We start from the raw sequence: 26664 nt of genomic DNA, 5'->3' as shown, positions 1-26664 counted from the left end.
AATCTGTGAAGATTCTAAAAAAAAAATAGAAATTTTTATTTTTTGACGTACTATGGATCACGATTTTCTCTCAAGGAAACGTCCAAGTGTGGATTCTAGCAGGGGCTAGAGTAAATAAGGTCATTCTACTAGTTTAGATATTAAATCTTACACAGTTCCCGAAGTGGTAGGTTTGTGACTACTCTGAGAGTCCAGCCTCAGAGAAGCAGGTACATTTTCCACGTACTGAAAGATCTTAGTAGAAAAAATTTGTGGTATATGTGTTAAGGTTGAGATGGGAGGGAGAGAGAGAAAGAGAGAGAGAGAGAAGCAACAGATTCCCAAGCCAGGACAGACCCTGTGGATCTAGCTGGGTAGGCACATGTCCCCTTTCCTTCCTTTCCAGTGACATCCTTCCTGAAGGTGCATGTGGGAAAGCAAAGGTATGCGTTGAGAAATTCAGAGGAAGCACCAGTGAGAAAAGTATGAAATGTGGAATATCTACCTGCCATCGTTTGATTTCCTCTAGAAGCCTCAGGAGTTTGTTCACAAGAAGCAATAGTTTCTTCCTGCTCATGAGTATCGTCCTTTATATTTTCTTCAGGGTGGCTTTCTGCTTTATGATTTGGGATCTGTGTCTCATCCTGAGGGCTAATGAAAACAGATATTTTAAAATTTGTTATTACAGAATGCAATACATTTTTTCCTTCTAACTTACTGTTATGTAAAATTTTAACCATACACAAAGGATGTCACCATCTCCATATTTAGTAACTGCTGACATTTTGCTTGTAATTAATCTCTTTTCTTTTCCCCCCTTACAGAAATTTTAATCATAAAAAAATCAGAGCAAATAATATATGAAACTTATACCCTCAGCTTCAATAATGATCCATGTTTTACCAATTTTGTTTCATATACACTGCCAGTTTCCTACTCCCCAAATTATTTTAAAATAGATTCCAGACAAGTCATTCAGTCTGTAAACACTTCAGTTTGTATTTATAATACCTAAATGTCATCAAATATCTAGTCAGTGCTCAAATTTCCTTGATAGCCTCATTATACCAATTTTAGAGTTATGTTTCAAGAAGATCCAAAGTCCACATTTGTATTTGCCTGACAAGTCTCTTAAACTTTAAAATACCCCACAACACACATCCTTTTTATTCTTTGCCACTTATCTGTGAAAGAACCTGCTTTCTCCATCCTACATAGTTTATCACATTCTGTATTTTGATTTTATTCCTCTTATTTTTTATTAAAAAAATTTTTTTTAAAGTTTATTTATTTGTGAGAGATAGAGACAGCATGAGTGAGGGAGAGGCAAAGAAAGAGACAGAGACACAGAATCCAAAGCAGGTTCCAGGCTCCGAGCTGTCAGCACAGAGCTGACATGGGGCTTGAACCCACAAACCGTGAGATCATGATCTGAGCTGAAGTCAGACGCTTAACTGACTGAGCCACCCAGGCACCCCTCCTCTTATTTTTTATAAACTGATAGCATTTTGAAGCTTGAGCAGATTTAGGATTTTTGGGGAAAGGGGCAAACAGTAGATCATTAGGTGGGGTTTGTGCCCTATTGCATTAACAGGTTCTATTCTTTATGTTGAAAATGATCAGTGAGTTCAAGGGTTATCAGCTTGATCCACTCACTATAAAGTTCCCTGTCAGATTTTCAGCTAACAGCTTTTCCAGCCATTAAGGAGTATTGCCTAAATCCCTTATTTCTTTAAGGCTAGCAAAGCAGTGACAGTGTAAGTCTCTCATTCCTTATTGAATAAAATTCTTCTAAAAAGAAAAATATTTCCTCAAAAACTTTTTGGTTGCAATTTGTTTGGGAAAGGCAAGAAAAATACTTGATTCTTTGCCTTTATGCACCAGACTTTGGAATAAGAAGTCAACTCCTTAGCATGGTCCAGAGTGGCCAACAAATGATTTTTTGTTGTTGTGTCATTATAAACTCATAGATTTTTAATTGAGGGTAAGATTGAGGGTATACACATAAGAAGGCTAGTTAAGAAATGCAGCTAAACAATAAATAGCAAATCACTATAATTTTTGGAACACATCAGATAACTTAGATATCTGATCAATGTCTATCATTGCCTATCATTATGCAGGCAATACTGAAGTGGCTCACTTTGATAGACCTTATACATCTCTTGGCATTTTTAAAAAGGTATTTATTGAATTCCTGGGTGAGAAGCATAGTGATAAGTGCTATACTTGTATTTTCTTATTTAATCATTGCAACACATTTGTGAGATAGATACTATTGTCATCCTCATTTTTACAAGCAAGGAACCTGCAGTTTAGGGAGGTTATGTAAATTGTTTAAGATCCTACAGCTTTTAAGTAGCTAAGCTGGGACAGGAATCCAAGACTTTTTGACCCTGAAGTTCACCATGCTTTTTTCTAATGTATGATTGTTTATTTTTGAGAGAGAGAGAGAAAGAGAAAGGAAGGGAGGGAGGGAGGGAGCGCAAGCAGGGGAGGGGCAGAGAGAGCTGGAGACACAGAATCCAAAGCAGGCTCCAGGCTCTGAGCTGTTAGCCTGACGCTGGGCTCGAACTCACGGACTGCGAGATCATGACCTGAGCCGAAGTAGGACGCCCAATTGACTGAGCCACCCAGTCACCTCTGAAGTTCACCATTCTTAAGTAGTTATAGTATTTGGGGAATGATTCCTTTGTTGTTTTCCCTATTACTTATTACCTGAATGAAACATCCTCAGACATTTTCTCTTTGTTTCTCTCTTTATCCATCACTTCCTCAGAATTCACTCCATTTGGTTCAGGTTTAAAAAGTGTTGTAGAAAAAATGTCCTCAGTGCTTTTCAACTATAGAATAAGAAGAAAAATGATTCAAAAATAAATGTGTATTAAAAAATTAGACCCTGTCAAATAGTTACTGAAATACACATTCAGATTCAAGTATATTAAAAATATTAACATTCTTTTTTTTTTATATGTTTTATTTATTGATTTTGAGAAGAGAGAGAGAGCACCAGCAGAGGAGGGGTAGAGAGAGAAGGAGAGAGAGAATCACAAGCAGGCTCTGCCCTAAGAAGCGCAGAGGCTGACAGGTGTCTGAACTCAAGAACAAAGAGTCGGACACTTAACTGACTGAGCCACCTACGCACCTCTAAAAATATTAACATCCTTTACTACTGGAGGTAAAAAGTTATTTGCCTAAAGGGCTGATGCACGTTGCTAACAGCTAGGTGTTTTGGGACATAAGATTCTTTAACTGGGGTTAACAATAATTTATTCTAGCCTTACTTATGTTTTAACTTTTCAATTAACCCATTTTTTGATGTGCTGAATACATCACTCAAATTAACAAAACCTATTTCACTTAGACGTAGGGTCTCTGTGATGAAATGAAACATAACTATTTTCAACCTTACCACTTGATCTAATCTTCAAAAATCTACCCCTTTGGAATATCTGTTCAAAAGTAATCTCTTTACCTCTTTGCTGAAATCTGTATTTTGAGGTTCACTGTCTTTTAGTCGAACAATTTCTGCTGCAGGAGTTTCATGGTTTGGCTTCACATCATTTTCTCTAATGACAGTATCCAGTTCCTTAATGTTATCATCCCTTTTTCGAGTCTGTCCGAAAGACATATAGCATAGATTCATACTATGTACAGTTTTTAGATAGCATCTGTTATTTTGAAAAAAAAAAAAAAAAAGGTTGATCTTCACGTACAAGGAGGTTCTCTTATGAAAACCAATAGGAAGAAAAAAATATATGTATCAGTATTCCATGCATTTTTTTTCTCTTTTAATCACCCATTTTGTAATTTGAAGAATGTGCAATTTCAGCGGTTAATCTGCTGAATCTTTAGTAGCAGTGCCTGGATGCTCCTGATTAGATGGAAAGGGGATTTCTAGGAAGACAGGGAAACCCTTTCAGCTGGTACATGTCTACTAACAGGGACAGGCCAGACAGAAGCTACTGAAAAGGTCTGCCTGTCTGCTATCTCTGTATTTATGAATCGGGGTAACAAACAAACAAACAATGAGAAATGGAATGATGTCTCTTTGCAAGGCAGGAGTTGGGATGTAAGGAATAGTAGACTTACGCTTTTACTGAGAAGCTCTGTCCTGCTACAATTTAGGTCATGTTAAATTAGGACACAGAGTAATGCACATTTTATTGGAGGGGGAATTGGGGAATATCTTGTTAACTTGCGTGGCATTTTACATTCGCTGAAAGCACTTTTATCTTAGTATCTCTGAAGTAGACAGGGTAGGGCTGTGTCATCTGATTTATAGCAGAGAAGAGTAAGGCCACAACTGGTACAAGTATGTCCAACAAGTAAGATGGCTCTGGTTTTCTGAACCCAGGGCTATTTCCACTTTACTGAGCTGTCTTAGCTTATTATTATGGGCATTAGGTAAAATCAAGTAACTATCCATACTGCAGACATCTGAAAACCCATCAATCATGTAACTCCAGATCCTGACTCAAGTGATACTACATTTACACACAAGAATGGTTAAAAGCAAATTGATGTACCTGGGTAATCCTGAATGGATTATCCCTTAAGCCTGAGGGACTTTGTAAGGGTGACTGGTCTAAAGAACCAATAACATTTAATCCTTTTTTCTTTTCCCTCAGGCATGCTTGTTGATGTCTCCTTATTCTTTCCATCTGCTCTTCCACAGTCATCCTAGGTCGAGTACTTTCAGCCAAACAGAGCTGTTCCACTGCACTTCTTGGTCTTTCCTTTAAATTAGAAATAGACATATGAATACATCAATACAGAATAACTTCTGAAAAGTATGTTGGGATAAAAAATGTTCTGAAAGGATTTCTTTTGTTCTCAAAATCAGAAGTGGAGCTTTGAGTGTCAATTTAGTTAACACCAGAAAGGCAAACTGTTTTTTCCTTCACTGGTGATTGGTGATGCACAGTCAACGCAACAGGAAATTGTATAAAACTCAAACTAGGAGAACACAGGGGGCACAGTTTGTAAATATAAGACTTTATTTTATTTATTTTAAAAATCTTATTTATGTTGAGAGAGCAGGAGCAGGGGAGAGGCAGAGAGGGAGAGAGAGAGAGAATCCCAAGCAGCTCTCCGCTGACAGGCTGACAGTGCGGAGCCCAATGTGGGGCTACATCTCAGGAACCATGAGATCATCACCTGAGCTGAAATCAAGAGTTAGAGGCTTAACTGACTAAGCCACAAAGGTGCCCCCCTCCTTTTTAATTTTTTTTCCTAAGGTTAATTTTCAGTAATCTCTATACCCAATGTGGGGCTCAAACTCATAATTCCAAGATCAAAAGTTGCATGCTCTACTGACTAGGCAGCCAGGTGCCCGAAGATATATTTTAATGAAAATTTAATTTGTTAAAAAAGTTTATTTATTTGTTTAGGGGGAGAGAGAGAGAGAGAGAGAACCAGCAGGGAAGATGCAGAGAGAGAGGGAGACAGAGAATCTGAAGCGGGCTCTGTGCTAACAGCATGAGCCCAATGTGGGGCGAACTCACAAACCACGAGATCATGACCTGAGCTGAAGTCAGACGTTTAACCAACTAAGCCACCCAGGTGCTCCAAAACATATGTTTTAAGTCAAACATTTACTGTGAAAAGACTTCATAGAGAAAACATCCTCAATAAGGATTTAAAAATTAAACAACCAATTCTTAATCTCACTTTCTTATTAAAGACGTAAAACAATATCGGTATAAAATGCCAAATAAGAACTTCAATATTAGTCACAAGCAAATTTTAGCTTACTTTATGTAATAGAAAATTTGAAGACTGAACATATTCTAGAATCTATGGCATAGAATCCATAGGTTACTTTGTGCCCTCTGGTCTGGGTTGGTGGGAACTGACTGAGATATTGGTGAAGTTGCTTTCTTTTGAAAAAACCAAGGGCAGAGATGAGCATTTCCGTGAGGAAGCAATATGTCAGGCAAACCCACTAAGATCCTTTTTTCTCTTGAGCAATCTGGAAAATGCCTGCAGGGCAGGAGTGATAGCTCTAGAGCCATTTTCTATTGTATAGAATAAATATCTTTAAGAGCTCAAGTAAAATCTAAAAGAGGAAAACTGAAAAGCCTTAATTTGCAGAAGTAACGATGATTTTCATTTATATGTAAAATAAAACACATTAGCTTTGGAAAGAAAAAACAAAACACCAACCAAACAAACAATAAAAAAATTAAAAAAAGTAAATTCTAAATATAGATTGGGACTTGGCTACTATAGTCATCCCTTTCCTTTTATTTTTATTTCAGATTTTATTAAAGTTTCTTATTTTATCCTTTTATTTTTAGTAACAATAAACATGCAGTCTTCCTGGCTTTTCTACGTTTATACAATAATGTCACACTGCAACTTTCTTCTCAAGTTGTCATATAGTAAAAATCTGTTTTTATTTATTTATTTGTAATTTAAAAAAATTTTTTTGAGTGAGAGAGAGCGAGAGAGAGCGAGAGAGCCAGAAAATGAGTGGGGGAGGGGCAGAGAGAGAGGGAGACAGAATCCGAAGCAGGCTCCAGGCTCTGAGCTGTCAGCATAGAGCCCCATGCGGGGCTCAAACTCATGAACTGTGAGATCATGATGGAGCCAGTGTCAGACGTTTAACAAACTGAACCACTCAGGAGCCCCTGTAAAAATCTGTTTTTAAAGGTCAGATATTGTTAATTTTTAGATCTTTTCTCTAATGATAACTGGAAAAGAATATGTCATTAGTTTTAGTTATTAGTATTCTAAAAATTATTATGGGGTTGAAGAATATTTGTGAATTATTGTTACATATTTTCCATAGAAAAGAAACTCTTAAAAATAACTTATGTATATTCATTCCTCATATATTATGGAAATTTTGTGTTATATTCCAAGTATTTTATTCTGACACTGATATTGCTTATAAAGGTCTTTTTTGTACCAATATTACATAACTGTAGTCTTCTATACTCCCTTCCCCACTCCTGTATTTGGTGATATAGAAGTCTTTCTTCTACTATTTAAGATAGTTACATATTAAAAAAAAGAAAGAATATAAGTCCACTAATATCTTTCTTCTTTGTCTCAACATACACTGTTAACTTTTTTAAAAAGTATTTTCATTTATTTATTTATTTATGCATAATCTCCACACCCAACGTGGGGCTTGAACTCACAACCCCAAGATCAAGAGTCACACCCTCTACCCTCCACCAACTAAGCCAGCCAGGGGTCCCTTAACTTTTTTTTTTTTTTTTTTTAACGTAAGCTCTATGTCCAGCGTGGGGCTTAAATTCACCACCCTGACATCAAGAGTTGCATGCTCTACTAATTGAACCAGTCAGGTGCCCCTCAACATACATTTTTAAAACCTTTTTCTGTTGATTTTTTTTTAGCATTACAATTTCCAAAGAAAATACCCTTTCCATCTGTAAACAAATGCCTCTAAACAAACAATAGTATTATAGAACCATGACCGCAAATATATAGCTATTCATTTATTTTGATTCTACAATAATTATCTTTCTAGGTCTTTATAATTTTGTACTCATTAAAATATTATACTTCTTGTATATAAATTTGTCAGATGTTTTAGGCATATACTTCGTACCTGTAGTTTAATATCTCTCAAGAATAACCATAAATCTTATCATTTGTAGTACTTTTCATTCTTTTCTTATAGTTTAAAATTATCAAATTACCCATACCAAATAAGTATAGAATTTATAAAGATGAAAAGTAAAAGTTCTTTTGCACCCCAAATTTTTGAGACTACTTGGTAAAAAGGAGTTAAGTATGCTGATAATCTTCTCAATATGACCAAGCTTAGACTGGTTTACAGCCAGTTTGAATTAAATGGATCTCAGATGAATATGTGAAATATAGAAGCTATTTTCCCAATCCCAATTCACATTTCTCAGAGTAACCAGAGGATTGGCAAACTCCAAATCTACCATAGCTGAAAGGCCCTGTAAACTCGGGCTGGCTTGGAAATCCATTACCTTGGATGACCATAGGACATGTCTATCACTCTCTTTAAGGAAATTCTTAGAGGTATCAAGAGATGCAACATGGGACAGCTGTCTGAAAACAGATTCCACAAACTGTGGACTAAGACCCCATGTCAAAGCTGATCAAAACAAACCTAGACTAGGTATTGAGTAGGTCTGTCCCCTAGACACTAATTTCCTCAATGGAATTAAAACAATAAATAGGCCTTAAGAATCCTTTTAAAGATTAACTTCTAGTTAAATACCGTTCTTGAATCCATCATCTTCTTAGTTTTCCTTAAGGTTACATAAGAGGCTATCGTTGAAGATTCAGGTGTTGGTGATTTGGTCCTTGGAGGAACTACTCCAACAGGAAAATGGGAACCTAAAAATGAAAACACCAGTAAGTTCTACAAAACATCTTTCACACAACATTGCTTTCTTTTGAGGTACTCAATTTCTAATTAAAAACATTTTTTTTTTTAATTTTAGAGAGATAGAGCAAGAGAACATGTGTGTGTGTGGGGGGTGGGGGGTGGGGAGAGAGGCAGTGGGAGAGAGGGAATCTTAAGCAGAGCCCAATCAGAGCTTGATCCCATAACCCTGGGATCATCACCTGAGTGAAATCAAGAGTTGGATGCTCAATCAACTGAGCCACCCAGGAGCCCCTGACATACTCCATTTCTGAGGTTTTCAAAATCAAAAGGCAAATTTATTTTTATTGGTTTATTGTTTTAAAGATTTTATTTTTAACTAACCTCTATACCCAACATGGGGCTCAAACTTACAACCCTGAGATCAATAGTCATATTCTCTACCGACTGAGCCAGCCAGATGCTCCAAAAGGCAGATTTATCGTTTAAAAAGAGCCAGGGAAAATGTAGTAGCCTTCCATTAGTTACTCTGTCTAAAGTTCTACAGATTTTTTTTTAATTAAAAAATTTAATTATAAAATCAGTAATACTCAGTGGATCAGACATCTTCACAACAATCTTCTAAAGAAAAGAAGGTAAATGAACTGCAGTGTCTGCATTAATTTACTTCCTCAAGTCCATGTAGCTCATCAGCAGCATGGCTGGGGCTTCTCTCTGTTGTAGCCTTCTTTCCATTCACAGTATTTTCAGAGGTTGAAAAGGACCTTAATCCTCTCACATGTTGCAGATCAGGAAAGGAATGGCCCAGAAAGGTTAAGTGATTTACCTAAATGCCCTTAATTTCCATTTGGTTTCTTTTCAATCACACTGTACTGTCTCAAGAGAATCCACTAACAATGTTAACAACAGTTAACTATAGGTAATCACTGTGACTTTTTTGTATTTTCAATAATTTCTAAAATGGACACACACCATAGAAAACAAAACACACAACACAAAATCATTAACCCAACAACAATAAAAGCTAAAAGTAAGTTAATACATAAAATGTATGTAGTTATATCGCATTAATTTTGTTTAAGTAGAATATATGCACTATTATCCACTGAGGACACTAGCAAAAGAACAAATTATTAAAATCTCAATGGCTTACTTAAAATAAAAAAAAAAAAAAACAAAAAAACAAACCACTCTCTTTGAGCTCACTTAAAGTTACATCAACTAAGTAGAAAAAAGAAGTCTAGTTTCTCCCTCAAAGACAAATGGTACATCAGTCATTCAGGGTCCCTTTAATTTACACACCAAACAATCTGTAGCTTAGGCTTTAATATTGTTTATGAACTGTGTGAGTATTGTAAGGCTGTATATTTAAGAACATGAAGTGCTGAACTGCTACACAATATAGGTAATTCTGCAGTTCAAACTAAGAGAAAGACTCTATTATCCCAGTTAGTGATCCATTTTTAAAAGTTCTACTTTAAGTCATGTGGCACAAATTACACCATAATTTATCTGTGTATTTCAGACAATTTATTCAGGTGAGAGCTTATAAGTTAAAAAAAAAAAAAAAAAAAACAACAAAAACTCAAACATCTAGGGATGCCTAGCTGGCTCAGTTGGTAGAGCATGTAACTCTTGATCTCAGGGTCATGAGTTCAAGCCCCACTAAGTGATCTCTTATTTCAGAGATCATAAAAAATAAAAATAAATAATCAGGGGCAGCTGGGTGGCTCAATCGCTTTAGTGTCCCACTTCGGCTCTGATCTGCAGGTCGGTCATGATCTCACAGTTTGTGAGTTCAAGCTCTGCATTGGGCTCTTTGCTGTCAGCACACAGCCCACTTTGGATCCTCTGTCTCCTCCTCTCTCTCAAAAATAAAGATTAAAAAAAACCAGACAATAGAATTCTTTCAAAAAAAAAAAAAAAAAAAAAAACACCTAAATTTTAAAAGCAGCAAAACTCTGAAGAAGAATCCAAACCCTACAGAGAACATATGCCAGACAAGGTATTTTTTATGAGTAAAGATATGGCATTGACTTTTGTCCCCCCTCTCTGTACCCTCCCCCACTTATTCTTTGTCTGTCTAAAATAAAATAAACATTAAAAAAAAGTCTACTGATGAGTTGGAACTCACTTATTAAATAATTTCTAAATTTTGTAGACTTGACTGGCGACAATTATCCCTTATAGATCATGGGTATTATGACTATGTAGGAACCAGAAAAAAAGAATGGAATAGAAAATGCAAAATCAAAGCATAAAATGTAGTCCTTATTTTATATATGCTCTAAATACTTTGCCCACAGGGATTAAGAATGTTACACATGTGATAAACAGCAACTCCCCCCCCCCCCCCCATATGCTATTTGAAGAGGGTAGATGTTAGGTCTAGGAAACCAGTGCTGTTGAAATAGGGGCACTCTGGCTAGATTTACTGATTTCTTTTAATTTTTAAGTAATCTCTACACCCAACAATGTGGGGCTCAAACTTACACGTTCAACATCAAGAGTCATATGCTCTACCGACTGAGCTAGCCAGGAGTCCCTAGATCTATTGGGTATTTAAGAAAACCTAGGAAGTCCCAATTTTTATTTATTTATTTTCTTAAAATTTTTAGTTTGAAAGAGAGACAGAGAGCAAGAAGAGGAAGGACAGAGAGAGAGAATCCCAAGCAAGCTTCACATTGTTAGCATAGACATGGCTGTGCTCAGCGTGTGGCCTGATCCCACGAACCTTGAGATTATGACCTGAGCTGAAATCAAGAGTCTGACGCTTAACTACTGAACAACACAGGCACCTCTAAAGTCTCAATTCTTAAAAATTTTTTATTATTTATTTATTTTTAAAAATCTAAATCCTAGTTAATGTATAGTGTAATAATAATTTCAGGAATAAAATGTAGTGTTTCATCACTTACATGTAATACCCAGTGGTCACCCCAACTAGTGTCCTCCTTAATACCCCTTACCCATTTAGTCCTTCCCTCCACCTAACACCCCTCCAGCAACCACCAGTTTGTTTTCTGTATTTAAGAGTCTCTTATAAAAAAAAAAAAAAAAAAAAAAAAAAAAAAAAAAAGAGTCTCTTATAGTTTGTCTCCCTCTGTTTTTATATTATTTTGGTGTCCCTTCCCTTATGTTTGTTTTGTATCTTAAATTCCACATGTGAGTGAAATCATGATATCTTTCTTTGACTTATTTTGCTTAGGATAATACACTCTAGTTCCATCTACGTTGTTCCAAATGGCAAAATTTCATTCTTTTTGATCGCCCAGGAATGTTCCATTGTATGTATGTATGTATGTATGTATGTATGTATGTATGTATGTATGTATGTATCTTCCTTATCCATTCACCAGTCAATGGGTTATTTGGGCTCTTTCCATACTTTGGCTATTGTCAATATTGCTGCTATGAACCTTGGGGTGCATGTGCCCCTTAGAATCAGAATACAGGATACTCCTGTATCCTCTGGATAAATACCTACTAGTGCAATTCCTGGGTAATACGGTAGTTCTATTTTTAATTTTTTGAGGAACTGTTTTCCAGAGTGGCTGCACTCATTTGCATTCCCACCAACAATGCAAAAGAGAACCTCTTTCTCTGCATCCTCACCAACACCTGTTGTTGCCTGAGTTGTTAATTTTAGCCATTTTGACAGTTGTGAGGTGGTATCTCATTGTGGTTTTGATTTGTATTTCCCTGATGATAAGTGATGTAGTGCTGTTGAGCATTTTTCATGAGTCTGTTAACAATCTGGATGCCTTCTTTGGAAAAGTGTCTATTCATGTCTTTTTGCCCATTTCTTCACTAAAGTCCCAATTTTTAGATGTTGGCAACCAACACTTGTTGAGCCAGTGGCTCTGTTGGTTGAGCATCCTACTCTTGGTTTCCACTTAGGTCATGATCCCAGGGTTGTGGGATCAAGCACCATGCTGCTTAAGATTCATTCTCTCTCTCTCTCTCTCTCTCTCTCTCTCTCTCTCTCTCTCTCTCCCTCCCTCCCTCCCTCCCTCCCTCTCCCTCTCCCTCTCCCTCTCCCTCTCCCTCTCCCTCTCCCTCTCCCTCTCTCTCTCTCAGTGCCTGAGTGGTTCAGTAGGTTAAGCATCTGACTCTTGATTTGGGCTCAGGTTGGGATCTTGCAGTTTGTGGGTTTGAGGCCTGTGTCGGGCTCTGTGCTGACAGCTTGGAATCTGGAGTCTGCTTCAGATTCTGTCTCCCTCTCCTTCTCTACCCCTCTCCACTTGTGTGTGCATGTGTGCTCTCTCTCAAAAATAAACATTAAAAAAACAAAAACTATGGAAAAAAAAAGTCTCTTTCTCTCCCTGTTTGCCCCTCTCCCCAGCTCCTGCTCTCTCTCTTTTTAAATTTTTTTAACATTTATTTATTTTTAGAGAGAATGAGAGACAGAGCATGAACAGGGGAGGGGCAGAGAGAGGGAGACAGAGAGTCAGAAGCAGGCTCCAAGTTCCAAGCTGTCAGCACAGAGCCTGACGTGGGGCTCGAACTCACAAATCACGAGATCATGACCTGAGCCGAAGTCGGACCCTTAACCGAGCCACCCAGGCGCCCCAAGTCTATTTCTTTTCTTTCTTATCCTTAAGCATGTACACTAAACTTATTAAAATATAAAGGTAATCATGATCATTACCATCCTCTGGAACAATACAAGGACTTTAGAACATGTTAATATCAACAAAATTAGTCCTGGTTATATGCTATTGGTATCCAATATTTTAGTTCTCTGCTTCTTAGACCTTCCCTATCTGACCAGTTTGCTTCTATCTGAAAACTGTAGAACTCTCTTAAGTGACGGTTAAGTGGCAAACTCTCTAGTTTTTATCTTTATATTTACTGTTTCTTCAAGTTTTATTGACGCAAAATGTATAACTAAAATGAATAGATCTTAAGTGCACAACTGGTGAAGTTTTATAAATGTATTCTTACCCCTAGCTGCACATGCATATGCCAGTGTAATTATCTCAGTGAAGACAAAGACCATCTTCGTCACCCCACAAAATTCCCTTCCAGGCAATCCCACCCTTCTGCCAAAGACAACCACTGTTCCGTTGTCTATCACCAATAGATGAGTTTTGCCTGTTCTCAAACTTCACATAAAGGGATTCATACACTAGGTCTCCTTTGTGTTAAGCTTTTTTCACTTAATATAATTTTTTTTTCACATTTATACATGTTGCTAAGTTACACATGTACATCTATCAGTAGTGTTTTTTAATTGTTAAGGAGTATCCCACTGTTTGAAGATAGCATAATTTGTTTATCCATACTCTTATTTACAGAAATACAGGTTGCTTCCAATTTTTATCTACTATGAATTAAAACTATGGTTAAAAATCCTTGTATAAGTTTTTTTGAGGAATGATGTTTCCATTTTTCTTAGGTAAATATGTAGGAGAATTGCTGGATATAATTGCATGTTCAATTTTTAAGAAACTACAAAACTGTTGTTCTTTCTTACACCACCATCAGAATTGTGTTTGAGATCCAACTGTTCTATGTCCTAACAAACACTTGGTAATCTTAATTTTAGCTATTCCGGAAGGTGTGAATTATGATTTTAATTTGCATCAAAACTGCATTTATGCTTGATCAGTTGTAAACTTTTTCATATACTTGTATACCTTATTTGTTAAGTGTCTAAGTCTTTTGCCTACTTTCTTATTGGGTTGTCTTTATTATTGATTTGTAAGAGTTGTTTATATATTCTGAATACGAAGCCTTTGTCAGGTATATATACTAATGATATTTTCTCCAATTCTAATGGATAGAAGTTTTAAATTTTGATGAAATCTAATTAATCTCAGTTTTCACAGAGAGTACAGCCTTTGGAGGGTTCCAGCTTTCCTTGAGGAGGTGTCCTCTCAGACTTGGTTTTTTGTTTAAAAATTTTTTTATTTATTTTTGAGACAGAGAGAGAGACAGACAGACAGACTGAGAGAGGCACAGGGGCAGAGAGAGAAGGAGACACAGAATCCAAAGCAGGCTCCAGGCTCCAAGTTGTCAGCGCAGAGCCCGATGTGGGGCTTGAACCCACAAACCATGAGGTCATGACCTGAGCCATAGTTGGACACTTAACCAACTGAGCCACGCAGGTGCCCCAAGACTTGTAATTTGTTCAGGATCTGAGCTTTGTCCTGTCACAAGGCACTTTAGTGCTCCACTTAACTTATTGGATCCCTCCTATTACAAACTGAATTATGACTTTCTAAAATTCATGTGAGGTCTTAACCCGTGATGTGACTATATTTGGAGATAGAGCCTATAAGGAGGTAATTAAAATTAAGTGAGGTCATAAAGGCATGCCCCTGATCCAACAGTATTGGTAACCTTCTAAAAAGAGAGCTAACATCAGAGAGCTAACATGTGCTCTCTCTCTGCTTGTACTGAGAGGAAAGGCCCAGTGAGGTGCAGCAAGAGGCAGCATCTGCAAGCCACGAATAGAGTCTTTCCCTGAAACCAAACCCAGCTGGACCCTGATCTTGGACTTCTACCCTCCAGAACTGTGAAAACAAATTTCTGTTGTTTCAGCCACTCAGTCTATGATATTTTGTTATGGCAGCCCAAGGAAACAAATACACTACCTTTCACATAAGGTGAGCGTCCCTTTCTTTACTTTTCCTTAACTTGTTGAAGATTCTCAAAAAAATTTACAATGGTATCACCCAGCAATTAGAATCACTTTCTATAGGAATAGGAGGATTGGCCAGGGCATCTAGTTAGCTATACTGCTAAAACATTTGTTTGCAGTTTAATATTTCCTGTGTATTTATAATAATATGCACCATTGGGGCACCTGGGTGGCTCAGTTGGTTAAGCATCAGACTCTTGATTTTGGCTCAGGTCATGATCTCACAGTTGGTGACCTCCAGCCCTGCATCAGGCTCCACACTAACAGCATGGGGCTGTCCAATGTGAGGCTTGAACTCACGACCCCAAGATCAAGAGTCACATACTCTACAGACTGCCAGCCAGGTGTCCCTGCATATAATTTTTAATTACTCAAAATCTTAGCTACTAACAGCCTACTGGTGACCAGACAATTAACACATTATTCTGTATGGTACATGTGTTATATACTGTATCCTCACAATAAAGTAAGCTAGGAAAAAGAAAACCGTATTAAGAAAACCAAATGGGGGGGTGCCTGGGTGGCTCAGTTGGTTAAGCATCTGACTTTGGCTCAGGTCATGATCTCGCGTTTCATGAGCTCAAGCCCCGCACTGTCAGCGCAGAGCCTGGAGCCTGCTTCGGATTCTGTGTCTCCCCCTCCCTCTGCCCCACCCCTACTTGTGCTCTCTTACTGTCTCTCAAAAAAATGAATAAATGTTAAAAAAATTTTTTTAAAAGAAAGCCATATGGAAAATACATTTATAGTACTATACTGCATTTATTGAAAAAAAATCTGCATTTAAGTAGACCCTTATAGTTGAAACTTATGTTGTTCAAGTCAACTGTATGTGAACACACACACACACACAAATTTTGGTGAACCATTTACACATTCTCCTATACAACCACAATTTCACTTAACCGTCGATAATCTCCAGAACATATTTAAGTTTCCATAATTGTCCCAAGAACGTCTTTAGAGACTTAAAATTTTTTTTATTAAAAAATATATAGGATTTTATTTATTTATTTGAGGGAGAGAGAGAAAGTGCAAGCTGGGTGGGGTGGGGGTGGGAACACGCTCAACTGACTGAGCCACCCAGGCGCCCCATTGAGACTTTTTTTTAAACCACAATCCAATCAAGGTTGAAGTATTGCGTTGTATCTGGCCTTTTCTACCTTTTAATCTTGAATAGTGCCCCCTCTATCCTTTTTCTTCACAACACTGAATAATGACCAGCATTAAAAAAAGAAAAAAAGTCTGGCTCAGTTGGAAGAGTGTGCAACTCTTGATCTCAGGGTTGAACTAACAACCCCAACGCTGGGTGTAGAGATTAGTTTCTGGTAAAAATAAAATACAATATAAAAATCAGAGTACACCCATAGTAGTATTATTTCATGGAATTTGTTTTTTAGTTTATTTATTTGTTAAGTAAACTCTATGTCCGATGTGGGGCTTCAACTCACGACCCTGAGATCAAGTGTCACAGGCTCTACTGACTGAGTCAGCCAGGTGTCCCTCAGCCCTTAATCTTTTATGTGTAATTCTGAAACAGAAAAACTTAAAACCTCCCTCTCCCCAAATCTCAGGAAATGGAAAACTTTTCAAAAGTTTGGCATATAAACCTTTTTAGTCTTTATCCCACTTAGGATGAATATTCCAGGAATGTTAATTGATTTCAAAAGAGGATGCTGCCTCATGCCTAGCTGAAATGACATGTAATATATGGTTTACATATGGGTCATGTTACCTTCCTAATACCTGAAATTTCTGAATTAAGAAGCTCATCAGATTCCACAGGTTTCAGATAAGGGACTATGGATTTGTCTATGTATTGGGCCAACATGTACACTGAGCTTATTGCTAAAATGTCTGAAAAACACAGGAGATAAAACATATCCTAATGCTGACCTTTAACAGAAGTTTCCATTTCTGAAACAGGTTCTGATTTTTCTTCTCCATTAGACTCATCAACTTCTGCCACTGTTGTTAACTCTGGTTCACTCTTGTAGAGTCTATAATCCGGACCCTTGAAAAGAAGATGTGCAATTTTAAAACAAAAGAACAAAAATTGCTACAAGTTTCTTTTAAAATGCTTACCTCAAATCAAACCTTGAAAACTAAAAGTCTCAGCCGGCTATATTGGGGACAGCACAACTGACATATATGTTACAGCTAAGGTGGAAAAAAATCTGAAATATTTTAATCAGTAAAAGTTTTGGCTTTTAAATTAAAAATATTCCTCTTAGGGACAAAGTCAGAATATTTTTTATCATAGTAAAACTGAAGTCTGAAAATAATTATATCATATTAACTCAATTGGCCCTATTCCCTACCTTCCTACTTCTCTTTTAGCTTACCACATTTTACATTTATTTAACCCCAAACCTCTTATTTTCAGCTTCCATGGATAATGAATGTTTCTCCTTGACAATGTCCATATCCTCTAATAGTTTTCCTAGACGGAATGGCCCATATCCCAACCCTTTTATCATTCCTAGAATGATCTTTTTCATTCTTGCTTCCTTCTGATCTAAATATATCATTTTGTCTCTAATATCCTGAAATGGTATATTTAAAATAAGACGTCTTAGACAAATGTAAAGTAACCACTTTGCAAAAACATTAGAAATATGAAATTATGAAGTATTAAAATTATAAAAACATTAAGAAATGAGAATGGTAAAACCAAAATAGGAAAAACACAGATAATAACATTAAATACAAACAAAAACCAAACAAACAAAAAAGCACTGGCTAAAAGTGGGGTTATAACAAAAAAAAAGTTTGAGTGTAAAATAAATTAACTTTCAAAAATGAGAGGGCATGTACATGATTGATTATTCTGTGGCTATTGAAGCCACTTACACAGTGAGATCCATTTCTTGGATATCCTTGAACTTGATGAATCTTCTTTTCTTCAGGCAGATGGACTGGGCCCCTGCTATAACAGAGCAAGGAGCTGCTATCACTGGGCAGAGGGGGGATTATGGGAGGCTGCTCTGTAAAGTCATAGGACCGAGGAAGTGGAGGACGAGGTGGGACTACTTCCTCTTCCTAAAGATTGTAGAATAGTCACCTTATTTAGATAAGCATATTGAATTAAGTATATCTAAATTCTTTGCAATGGTAAGTTAACTTAAAAATCACTTTAAGATAATTAAAGGGACACTGCCAAGCCAAAAGTCAGTCTCATACTGAAAAGAAAAATAAAGAATGTTTATGATAGCCAGTAACTGGGTCTTAAAAAAAAGTTTTATCTAATTTTTTCCTGTAACATTCAGGTTAGCTTTAATCTGAAGCTCAAAATCAAAACAGATGTGAGACTACAGTGTTTCACTTTAAAAGTAGAAGAAAATAATTAATTTAAAAATCTTATTGCCTATTTGTTTTTGCAATTTTTAAGGGAAAAAATAAACATCTTTTTGTTTGGTTTTAATATAAAATTCAAGACCACAAATGCTTTCAGTTAGGTTGACAGTATCTCTTTGTAGTTGTAATTTCTTTATGGTATGCACGACACACAGCGAACTTATCAATCATCCTATAAATTTTACCAAGAATAAGACACAATGATAAATATTCAAATTACTTATATTAGAAAAAGTATGACAATGTTAAAGTTCTAACATAAATGAAAAGTAATGATTTTTTTTTTTTTTTTGCATTAAGGGAAGAAAAATTGCCATCTGTTAGAAGGATCAAATTACTGAAACAGCGAAATTTCAAGATTAAAACAATAACTTAAATATATTTAGGAAACATTTTTGTTATGAAGAAAAGACAATTAAATTCCAATTCATGTTTTACACATTTAAAATAATTTAGAGATAGACAAACAATCCAAACTTACCTCGTTTTTGTACTTAACTGTTGAGAAAGGCTTTGATCCTGCCATACCTATTAAAAAAATTATAAAACATAACTTATACTAAACATATCTTTTAAATCCACATAAAAAAGGAGTAATTTCATTTATTTTATTTTTTCTAAAAATTCCATTGTTAAGTAGTCTCTACAGCAGACATGGGGCTTGAACTAACAAATCCCGAGATTAAGAATCACATACTATACAGACTGAGCCAGCTGGGCACCCCCATTTCACTTATTTTAAATGAAGTTTTCAGTTCTAACCCCTCATTTATTAATGTTTTCAGAATTGGAAGCCAATTACATTAAAAAATGCAAGTTAAAATATCTAGTTTATTTTTATTTTTTAAGTTGATTTATTCTTTATTTTTGTTATTATTTTTGAGAGAGAGAGAGAGAGAGAGAGAGAGAGAGAGAGAGAGAGAGAGAGAGAGGGGTAAGACAGAGCATTAGAAGTGGGCTCTATGTTGACAGCAGTAAGTCCAATGCGAGGATCGAACTCATTAATACCGGGCTTGAATTCACAAACCGTGGGATCATGACCTGAGCCAAAGGTGGATGGTCAGTCGACTGAGCCACCCAGGCGCCTTTAAGTTTACTTATTTTTGAGAAAGAGGGGTGGTGGAGGGACAGAGAGAGAGAGACAGAAAGAATCCCAAGCAGCCTCCATGATGTCAGTGTTGAGCCTGATGCAATGTGAGATCATGAGCCAAACCTGAGCCAAAATCATGAGTCAGACACTTAACTGACTGAGCCATCCAAGTGCCCCTAAAATATCTAGTTTAAATAAGAGTACGGGGGGGGGGGGGGGGGGGGGGGCGCGCCTGGGTGGCTCAGTCGGTTGAGCGTCCGACTTTGGCTCAGGTCATGATCTCGCGGTCCGTGAGTTCGAGCCCCGCGTCAGGCTCTGTGCTGACCGCTCAGAGCCTGGAGCCTGTTTCAGATTCTGTGTCTCCCTCTCTCTCTGACCCTCCCCCGTTCATGCTCTGTCTCTCAAATAAATAAACGTTAAAAAAAAAAAAAAATAAGAGTACAGGGAAGTGGGTTTTCTGAAGTACTGTTGATGTAAATATAAGTCAGTACCATTTTTTAAGAGGGCAATCTGGCAGTGACTATCAAAATGGAAGATGTGTGCTCATTTCCCACTTCTTCTAATCCATAAGTACTAGCATGTGTGTTTAGTCATATATACAGTAATGTTCATTACAGCATGGTTTATGATAGAAAAAAAACAAACTCAAAACCTGGAAATAAACTACATGTCCAAAAACACAGAAATGGACATATTATAATTCATCTATACAATGAATTCTTACACAGCTATTACTGCATGGTACTGTTAAGGAGAAAGAAACCAAATTGTTGAAAAATAAGTATAGTATGATTCCATTTTTTGTTGTGGGGAAAAAAAATTCCTAAAAGCAAAACATTTTGTGTGTGTATAATTAAATACATAAAACACTAATTTATTTTTGTTGTCGGTGAGGTTGCCAGAACTTTGGCTTTTTACTGTCTAAACTTGTGTACTGACTCAATGTTACAGGAGTGCCTGTTTTCTGATGTCAAAAGTCCATTAACAAAAGAAACCCAATTCTATGTATCATTCCATTTATTTTTAAAAAAAGTTTATTTATTTCAAAGAAATTTCTACACCCAATGAGGGGCCCAAACTCATAACCCTGAGATCAAGAGTTGTATACTTTTCTAAATGAGCCAGCCAGATGCCCTGTGTTACTTCATTTAGATATAATATTATGGTCAATTACTGCAGAATAAAACCCAAAGGTAATTTACCTGTTTCTGTAGTGCCTCTTTGCTGTTTGTGTTTACTCAGTCCTTCCATGACATCTTGAATTCTCCAAAGTTCTTTCTGAATCTGTGCACGCTGAATTCCTGCTGATTCAGTCTATCAGTAAAAAGACATCACATACAGGAAAAAATAAAGTTGTAAACTAAACTAAGTATATATTTTAAAAAATGAGAACTGCAGTAGATTAAGTTTTGAGGACTATGAAGTCTCCCAATTTTGCAACTTTTGTGGCAAAGATAAAAGTCAAAAAAAAAAATTCAGTTTCTCAGACCTAAGTGCATTATTTCACTTCTTTTCAATAAGCTTTGCCTTGCATTATTGCTGATCACAAGAGACTAAAACATGGAAAAAAAAAAAAAAAAGAAAACAAAATAAAATAGAAACTCACAAAACCCAAATTAAAAAAAAAATTTAAAGGAGAAGAAAAAAATGGGAAGTATACTAATTTCTTAAGTACTAGAAATTCTAGAAAATAAAATCATATTGGTATTATTGGTCTTACTGAAAGTAAGATTCTAATAGAACTCTATGACTTTATCAATACTTCTGATAAAAAGAATTATGCTTTTTTGGAATGTAAATTTATTTTTTTAAAAAAAGGACAATGAAGTAAGTACTAACTGTCACAGTTACCAAAAAAATTTTTTTTTCACTTAATATATGTTTTTGACAATCGTAGATATTAGAATAAAATCAATATATTTCATTAGTAAGCTAAAAAGTCCTCCAAGGGGTGAAAACATGCTTTCAAAGTCTGTAAATGTAAAGACTATGTACTAATACTGCTTCAAACAGGCACTACACAACCTTAGTTATCCAGTTTTCTAAGCTACAGGGCTGGAAGCATCAAAGTAAATGAAGGAAATATTCACACAAGAGCCAAACACAATGACAACCCAGAGATGTGAATACTGACATAGACTTCTAGGGAGTGAATTTCAGTTATAAAAACCAGATATGTGCACATGTCCTATATAGAATATATATTATTTTTGCAGTAATTAAAAAAATATATAGTTTTGCCTATCTGAAAAGTATACAATGAAAGTCTCATTTTGTATTATTTCTCATTTATCTGATTACTGGTGCAAACAATATTCAAACACTTGTTAGCAATCTGAGTTTCACTTTCTATAGATTAAAGCTGGTCATATTCTTCATCCATTTTTCTAATATATTGCTTTTCCAAACCAAAAAGAAAATTCCTTGGAGATCTAAATAGTAACTTTTGTTGAATCAGTGGTCAACAATACTTCTCCCCAGTATGCCATCTTTTTAAGTTTGTTTAAGCCATTGTCTTGACTTACTACTTTTTAAAAAGTAGGTTCTATGCTCAACATGGGGCTTGAACTCACAACCTTGCGATCAAGAGTCGCCTGCTCTACCGACTGAGCCAGGCAGGCACTCTGTTTACTTATTTATTTAATAAACACTTATCAGTATGTTTTATATGCCTGACACTATTTTAAGTGCTTCAAAAATATCAACATATATTAGCCATTATAATAACCCGATAGAGGTAGGCACTATTATTTTATAGTCGTGAAAACTGAAGTGCAGAGTTGTCATGTAACTGGTCTATGTGTAATGTTCTCTCTCATAGAGTGCCTTGTAGTTCTTTATATTTTCAAAACAGTAACTATTGTGGCTTTTATTATACCTTTAAAATATGAGAACCATTTTGTTAATTTTTTCAAAAATTTCTGGATGAAATTTGGTTGGGATAGAATTTGAGTTTATAGGAAGAATTTTTACTGAGATAATGTTAAAGCATGCCATCCAGGAACATGGTATACTAATTCCACTTCTCCATTTATGTCCTATAACATAGAAATTACATTTTCATGATGAATGTTTTTGTTAAGTTAAATCAAGTTAAACTACTTTGGCCTGAAAGCTAAAAATGAATTTTCTCATTTAAAACATTTCTCATTCTCAAAAACAAAACCATCCAAGATTATGTGACAAAGCATATATACCTGCAACATCTAAATATTTTAATATCTGGCCTTATGCAGAAAAAGTTTGCTGACCCATGGGTTAGTTCTTAGATATTACAATTTTTTTTCCTACTGTATTTAGTATTTAAAAAATTTTTTTTAAATGTTTAGTTTTGAGAGAGCCAGGGAGGGGCAGAGAAAGAGAGAGAGGGAGACACAGAACCCAAAACAGGCTTCAGGCTCTGAGCTGTCAGCACAGAGCCTGATGCGGGGCTCAAACTCACAAACCGTGAGATCATGACCTGAGCCAAAGTCAAACACTTAACCGACTGAGCCATCCAGGCGCCCCGTACTGTATTTAGTATTAACCCCACTGTTCAATATAGAAGTCACAACCACATGTGGCTACTTAAATTTACATAATTAAAATTAAATACAATGAAAAACTCAGTTTCTCAGGCATACTGGCAACATTTCAATTGCCCAACAACTGCATGTGGCTAGTGGCTACTATACTGAACAGCAAAGATGGAGGACAGTTGGTTTTCTCCGAGTCAACTTCACTAACCTTTACTCCTTGTATTGACTTGTCTGTTGAGTCCACAGAGTTTCAAATGCAGATGACCAAATTTACATAGGGTCACAAGCATGAAGTGACTTTCATTATTTTCTTAAACGTATATTATCTCCACTTCTCAGAACAACACTTTAAGACAGGTATTATTGTTCCATTTTATAGACTAGAAAATTAACACCTGGAACCTGATTTCAGATCTGATTGTTTATGCTAAATGGTGCTGCATCTTTCCCACTTCAATAATATACCAAAAGTCTATAGGCTAAATACAATTTGATAAGAAAGAGACATTTAATATAGAATGGATTAGAATACATTTTTATTTTTTTATTTTTAAGTAATCTCTATACCCAGTGTTGGGGCTTGAACTTATAACCCCGAGATCAAGAGTTGCATGCTCTTCTGACTGAACCAGCCAGGTGCTCCAGATTAGAATAAATTTTATAAGACACAAATTACCCTTTATTTGATAAATCCATTTAATTCAACACTTTAATACTAACTTCCATATAGTTAGCTAGGAGTGCAAAACATGACAGGGATCACACCATGTACCCAACAGAATAAAGAACTTTTAAACAATGAGAGATGGGCTACTTTGTGGGATATTAAGAGTCCTATTATTGAAAGTATTAAAACCCAGGTCTTAGGTGGCCAGTAATGTAAAAACTGTTAAGGGCATGCATGGATAACAAGGTATACAGTACCAGTCAAAACCAGTTGAGACAATGCAAAAAGACATTCACTTCTGTACCTGAACTTCACCAAGGCGATCTAGCTGTTCTTGCATCTGGTTTCTGGTAACAGTCACATCATATTCTAACTTATCATACTCTCTCCATGCTCGTTCCAGTTCCTAAAATCAAAGAGCTTTAATTACTTTAATAGGGAAAATGTGCTTTTATATTGTTATCACTGCAATGGCAAGCTTTCTAGATTTTAGAAAATTGTGTAAGTTTATACTGGGTGAAAGAAAAACTTTTGTAATTCATTTTCCTTTCCTGTAATTCATTTTCCCTTTCCTTTACTGTTTTAAAGCACTTTCTTAACTGCCCTGATTAAAATTTCTCCATAAATAAAAATACTAAGTAGGTTGTATTTTAGCATGTTGGATTTTCAATCATACCAGAAGCCTAACATACCTTTACTTGTAATAAATTTACAGTAATGTAATAAACCTAACTCAGCTAACTAAACAAGTCAGTGAATCCTGCCCACAGAGACTCAACATATATGCTACCCACCTACTCTTTTCTCCTTTGGAAAAAAAATCACCAACCCTAAAATCAGAGAGGTTTTTCACATTTGGTCTTTAACCACCTGTCATCTAATACAGGATGTCAAAAATACATCATCATTTCATTGTTTCAGAACTCTATTCTACGGGAGTGCAAGTATTGTTCTATGGGTTGTAATTACTCTTCAGACATTTCAGAGCGGTATGAAGTCAACAAATTGATAAAGACAGGGGCTTTGACCAGTTTTATCATTAGTATTAGTGTGGTGTTGGCACATGTAACACAACCAACACATACATGCTGAACACTGTTATAAAATGAATTAGTAACTCTTGTCTAAGAACCTTTCATGACCAGAGATTTCTTGCCCTGAACTGTGCTGAATGAAGCCGCCCTGGGAAACGTCAGTTTAACAACAGCAATAGTCTTGGGATAAGGCAAGAAGATACCAAGTGTGGAGGAAAGGGTACTGAAAATAATTTTAAGAGTTTTTTATTTTTAATGTTTATTTGAGAGAAAGAGAAAGAGAGAGAGAGAGAGAGCAAGTGAACATGTGTGAACAGGAGAGGGGCAGAGACAGAGAACCCCAAGCAGGCTCCACACTCAGTGTGGAACCCCATGAGGGACTTGATCTCACAACTGAGAGATCATGACCTGAGCCAAAATCAAGTTGAGAGCTTAACTGACTGGGCCACCCAGGCACCCCAACAAGGATTTTTTAAGTTGAAGAATAGTTGACACATGATACACAATAATCTTAACAGTTTATTTGTAAAGGTTCTCTTTTAAAGAGTTATTTTACTTTTCATACTGTGCAACTAGCTTAAAATCACTTTTAAAAATGCAGGTAATGAAAAATTATTCAAGGTACACACTTTTAAAAATTAAAGTGAGTGTTAGAATATGGCCATTTGGAATAATTGCTTTTTGAATCTAAGATGTTTCCTTAAGCAGGTTTTACAATGAATTATATTTTTTAAAAAGTAAAAAAAAAAAAAAAAACCACTGGAGATTTTCTTTTAAGGCTTTATTTTATTTATTTTGACAGATTGTCCACGTAAGCAGGGAAGGGATAGACAGAATCCCAAGCAGGCTCCGTGCTGTCAGCCCAGACCCTGACGTGGGGCTCATGAACTGTGTTGTGTGATCATAACCCGAGGTGAAATCAAGATTTAAAGATGCTTAACTAACTGAGCCACCCAAGTGTCCCACCACTGGAGATTTTTTTTTTTTAATCATCTCTTTATTATATAGATAATTTAGGGAGTCTAACTGATTTCACAATTAATAAAATTTTTAAAAGGCAAAGTGATAAAGGAGTAATGATTTTTATGTCATCTATATTGCGTAAATGCTAGTCGTCTTACTTGGCTTCAGCAAACTATTTTTAACTGGATAAATAAGGATATTGATCTCCTTTAATAAACTTTGCTTTTAGACATCTTCTAATTTGTGTACATCACAAAAATTACAAATTTAAATAGTGGGCCTTTGAAGGCTTCACAGGGAGGGTAAAATGAAGCTGACAGACCCAATGGCCGCCCAGTAATTAAGTACAGATGGCATTGCCAGGCTAACACCTGACCTCTCTCGTAGAAAAGCCAGTTTCACGGTGGATCCAAAGGCTATAGAGGCATCTAAATGTCAGAACATTTTTAGTATGGTAAGAATCCTTGTCTTTCTTATGGAAACACATAATCTAGAGCTACAGACCAAGAGCTAGAAATTATTTTAAGGGTGAAGAAACTCAATATACTTTCAATTTTTCTAGCCTGGAAAGTGCACTCTTACTGGGGCTTACCTGCTTCTGCCTTCACCTCTGGGCTCCTCAAACATGATTATGCATGGGCAGAACACAAATCAACAGCGGATGGCAAAAAAAGGGGCAGTACTGGAATAACATCAGTTTCTCCCAATACCTGGCTGAGCATTTCATTAAAGAATTTAATGGATTGCACAAGTTTTTTTTTTTTTTTTTTTGTCAAGAAGATAATATACTTGTATGACAAAGCAATTAAAAGGGGGTAATGACTTTTAAATATACAATTATCTTAAAATCACAGGCATTAAGTCAGGAAACAGTGCTTTTGATAAAAATGTGGAGAGTTTCATGCTATATACAGTTAAGAGAATGAATGAAATTTTGCAGTCTACAAACCATACAGATGACTGTCACAATGTTAAAAGAAGCCAAAGAGCATATACCATATATCTCATCCTTTTAAAGTTCAAAAATAAGCAAAAAAGCTAACATATAGTTTAAAAGTCAGGTAGCGGTGTT

The 26664-nt window shown here is 36.0% G+C and overlaps 1 protein-coding gene across 7 annotated transcripts in view; it reads right to left on the bottom strand.

The window, feature by feature from the left end:
• The window catches only part of PLEKHA5 (pleckstrin homology domain containing A5), a 237608-nt gene that overhangs the window by 4197 nt on the left and 206747 nt on the right, over window positions 1-26664 (bottom strand). For 5 of the 7 annotated variants that reach the window (XR_006219809.1, XM_042991848.1, XM_042991849.1 and 2 more), the window contains 9 exons: window positions 23900-24001; window positions 20613-20724; window positions 18802-18848; window positions 16860-16977; window positions 8210-8328; window positions 4509-4718; window positions 3455-3595; window positions 2698-2822; window positions 485-630 (listed from right to left, as the gene is read on the bottom strand). Coding sequence is in view for 6 of the 7 variants with exons in the window: in XM_042991848.1 (XP_042847782.1) it covers window positions 485-630; window positions 2698-2822; window positions 3455-3595; window positions 4509-4718; window positions 8210-8328; window positions 16860-16977; window positions 18802-18848; window positions 20613-20724; window positions 23900-24001 (1120 nt within the window). In the remaining variant the exon portion in view is untranslated. Of the gene's footprint in view, window positions 1-484; window positions 631-2697; window positions 2823-3454; window positions 3651-4508; window positions 4719-8209; window positions 8329-16859; window positions 16978-17816; window positions 18006-18801; window positions 18849-20612; window positions 20725-23899; window positions 24002-26664 lie in introns of those variants that run through there. The other 2 variants (XM_042991854.1, XM_042991853.1) reach the window with 2 other exon arrangements.

The sequence above is a fragment of the Panthera tigris genome, chromosome B4 (genome assembly GCF_018350195.1).
Source record: "Panthera tigris isolate Pti1 chromosome B4, P.tigris_Pti1_mat1.1, whole genome shotgun sequence".
Taxonomy (NCBI): Eukaryota; Metazoa; Chordata; class Mammalia; order Carnivora; family Felidae; genus Panthera; species Panthera tigris.
Note: the sequence above shows the minus strand (reverse complement) of the source record. Positions and strands in the feature narration are given on the sequence as shown.